Here is a 3,324-nt window from a genome sequence, read left to right as displayed (position 1 = left end):
TTCCTTTTCCACATGCATAACACACGCCAATTCCCCCATCATTTTAATATTTCCAAAACTTTTTCATACGATTATTAAAAAGAATCACCATAATAGTGAACGTATTTATCTTTGATATGAGTATAATATTGTTATATAAAAAATCATAATTTAGTAGGTTTTCTTTGCATCTTATTAAAAGTTCCGATCATTGTGTTTTTCAACTGGGTTTTGGTCATTACATTTTTTACAAATATTTCTATACATTGTGTTATTATCAAAACCTATAATACAATGTTAATTTGAGTTCTGCCCATTGTGTTTTTATCCTATAACACAATGAAAATGATGTTATATTTGGGTTTTCTATAAATTGTGTTATTGATTCTGATTATTATGTTTTTTCACTTGGGTGGGTTTTCTATACATTGTGTTATAGGTTCTGGTCATTGTGTTTAGTCTGCTATCCATTGTGTTTTAGTCTGTTGTCCATTGTGTTTTTGTTTTGCTGTCCATTTTTTAATATGTTATTCATTGTGTTTTAGTCTGTTGTTCATTGTGTTTTTAGTCTGTTGTCCATTATGTTTTGATCTGTTATTCATTGTGTTTTTAATCTGTTATCCATTATGTTTTTAGTCTGTTGTCTATTGTGTTTTGTAATCAAGAGTCAAGACTACCAAAATTGCAATGAGTTCAAGTTAAACCTCCAATAAAAGAAAGAAAATACAAAATATGTTGTACCCTTCAACTAATAAATTTAGAAACTTGTCACCCGGTAACCTGCTTTTTCCAACGTTTTCGACACAAAATCAGCAGACTTTTTAGTGTTTATGAACACAATTGCAGTCTTGTCTACCAGATCATCCAACAGCTTCTGTAACCTAGGCATTTTTTCAGATTCTTTAACCATGATAACGTGTTGCGTAATGAGATCAGTCGCTTTTCCCGCAGTTCCGATAGTCACAACAACAGGGTTTCTCAAGTACTTTCTAGCTAGCCTCTCATCAACAGCTGGAGGCATAGTTGCACTAAACATATAAGTCGTTCTATATATCCTCTTCTCGTCAAGCTCCTCATCTTCATTTTCGGGTTTAAAGTTGCTCGACGGCATCGCATCAAGAACACCCACAACTTGTGGTTCAAAACCCATATCAATCATACGATCCGCTTCATCAAGAACAACATAGTTACACTGGTTTAAAACCGCATAACGTCTTTCTAAACAATCGATCAGACGTCCAGGCGTCGCAATAACAACCTCACACCCTTGTCTAATCTTAAACCCCTGCTCTTCAATCGACTGCCCACAAACAATCGAAACAACTTTGATACCCAAATAATGCGCAAACTTAACTGTTTCTTCCTCAATCTGCTGTGCAAGTTCTCTAGTAGGCGCCATAACAACCGCATAAGGCCCCTCCGCCTCATTTTCCTCGCTAATCGGAGGAAGTCTAGTTATGTAAGTCAACATAGGAAGTACAAAAGCAGCAGTTTTACCTGACCCCGTTTCCGCAACACCAATCACATCTCACTGTTGGAGACCAAGCGGGATCGCAGCCATTTGAATCGGCGATGGCGTCTTGTAGCCCGCTCTATCCACCGCTTTCAAAAGTTCCGAGCTCAACTTACTCTCGACCCAACTCCTCATCGGCCTGGGAATTCTCGAACCCTTATACGATATATTAAAATCCTCTCGAAATATCCTCCAATCTCTCTCAGTCATTTCTTCAAACTTCTTCTCTGACCAATGCCGATCAACTCTCATATCAAACGTATCGTACATTTCGGCAGCCTCATCCTTCAACCGCTGTGCCGCAGCCTCCTCGGGGCGCTCCTCTATCCCATCCTTCTTCCTAATTTCATCCCTCAACTCCTTCTCATTCTTCGCAGCCAGCTTCTTCTGCTCCCTACGGTCCATACCGGCCCCAAAACCTCTCCCAAATAACAGCCTCGCCTCGTGCGGGTTCTGGTACAGAATATTCGTATCCCTGGACGTATCCTTCGTGTTCTCCCAATCGAACGAAAACCGGAACTTCTCGCTGGGTTTAATCACTCGTTTCTTTGGCTTCTTCGATCCTAAATACTGCTCTTTAATCGCTTCGAGTTCCTTTTCACGTTCTCGCTCTGCAAGCTTCTCTAATCTCGCTTTTTCTCTGGCTTTGTGCTCTTCTTCACGTTCTCTGTCGCGATTTCGTCGTTCAGAATCTCGTTCTCTGTCACGTTCTCTGTCTCTATCACGGCGGTCACGGTCGGAGCGGTGGTGGCGGGAGGAGTCGTCGGCGGAGGGTGGGGGGTTGGAGGATGAGGGGTTAGGGTTTGATTGTTCGGATCGGCGCTTTTGTTGTTCGAATTCTTCTTGGCGACGTTTGAGGGCGAGTTGTTCTCGCTCTGCTTTGCTGAGGAAGACGGGCTTCTTCTTCTCGCCAAATTCGTCGCGATTCATGGTGCGGGGGTTTGGGTGGTGGATTTGGTTCGCTTGGTTGGTTGCAGGGCAGGAGGGGAATATGTGTAATTCATAAAAAAAATATTGTAGAAATGAAATTTTGGCTAAAACTTTTATTATTTAATAAACGTTAGCAAGATAAATGTTAGCGGAGTTAAACCTTCAAAACAACAAAAGAAACTAAACGAATTAATTAATTGTACACTTTAAATGATTATATAAAAATGTTATGTATAATTCACTAAAATTTCAATAATAATGAAATTATGAAACACTTTTATATATCTATATATAATAAATGAAACCACTTTTGGGACATATATTAAAAAGGAGAAGTGCTGGATAAAGATGTAATTTTACCACTTATACAAGTGGTTAAAAGGATGTACAAAAGAGTTTAAGGGCATGTTTGGCTTAGCTTTTTTTCAACTTTTGAAAAGTTCTTTTGGCCAAAATAAGTCAGGAATTCCTGACTTTTGGCAAATCCCTCTCACATAAGAAGAAAAACCAAACACTTTCAAAATGACTTTTGCCCTTCAAAAGTCCTTTTACCCTCAAAATAAGGAGCCGCAAACACCCTCTAAGCCATACAATGGGAACACAACAGCCATTTTAAGACGCCTACAGGGTTATTCTTGGAATTTGACAAGGAATTCTAAAAGAAAACTAATTTAATCTTCATCAATTGAAGCCGGCAAGGGTCTCACCTTCAATTCATCCTCTCAATCCCACTGTTAAGAAGTGGGCAATGGAAGATCATATAGCATCTTCGTGAGTGGTGGATGATGACGAAACAGATGGTTTCTTATCAGAAGTTGATTTCCTTTAATTTGAAGAACCACATCAGAGTAGGGAACGATTAGGGTTCCCTTGATTCTAGCCAGGTTAAAAATTTATAAATT

At 39.2% G+C, this 3,324-nt stretch overlaps 2 protein-coding genes across 2 annotated transcripts; both read right to left on the bottom strand.

The window, feature by feature from the left end:
* Positions 1–667: 667 nt before the first annotated feature.
* On the bottom strand, positions 668–2,466 carry LOC110893449 (DEAD-box ATP-dependent RNA helicase 21-like). Its single transcript, XM_035980964.1, has one exon. The coding sequence runs from the start codon at positions 2,420–2,422 to the stop codon at positions 1,508–1,510; it is 915 nt and encodes a 304-aa protein (XP_035836857.1). The 5' UTR covers positions 2,423–2,466; the 3' UTR covers positions 668–1,507.
* Positions 737–1,450, bottom strand: LOC118485106 (DEAD-box ATP-dependent RNA helicase 21-like). Its single transcript, XM_035981356.1, has one exon. The coding sequence runs from the start codon at positions 1,448–1,450 to the stop codon at positions 737–739; it is 714 nt and encodes a 237-aa protein (XP_035837249.1).
* Positions 2,467–3,324: the final 858 nt, after the last annotated feature.

This window comes from Helianthus annuus, chromosome 12, assembly GCF_002127325.2.
Source record: "Helianthus annuus cultivar XRQ/B chromosome 12, HanXRQr2.0-SUNRISE, whole genome shotgun sequence".
NCBI classification, from domain to species: Eukaryota; Viridiplantae; Streptophyta; class Magnoliopsida; order Asterales; family Asteraceae; genus Helianthus; species Helianthus annuus.
This window is presented reverse-complemented; position numbering and strand designations above follow the sequence as displayed.

Excerpts from the sequence above, each read along its gene's own strand:
- LOC118485106 (XM_035981356.1), bottom strand. The coding sequence starts at position 1,450 with ATGTTGACTTACATAACTAGACTTCCTCCGATTAGCGAGGAAAATGAG.
- LOC110893449 (XM_035980964.1), bottom strand. The coding sequence starts at position 2,422 with ATGAATCGCGACGAATTTGGCGAGAAGAAGAAGCCCGTCTTCCTCAGC.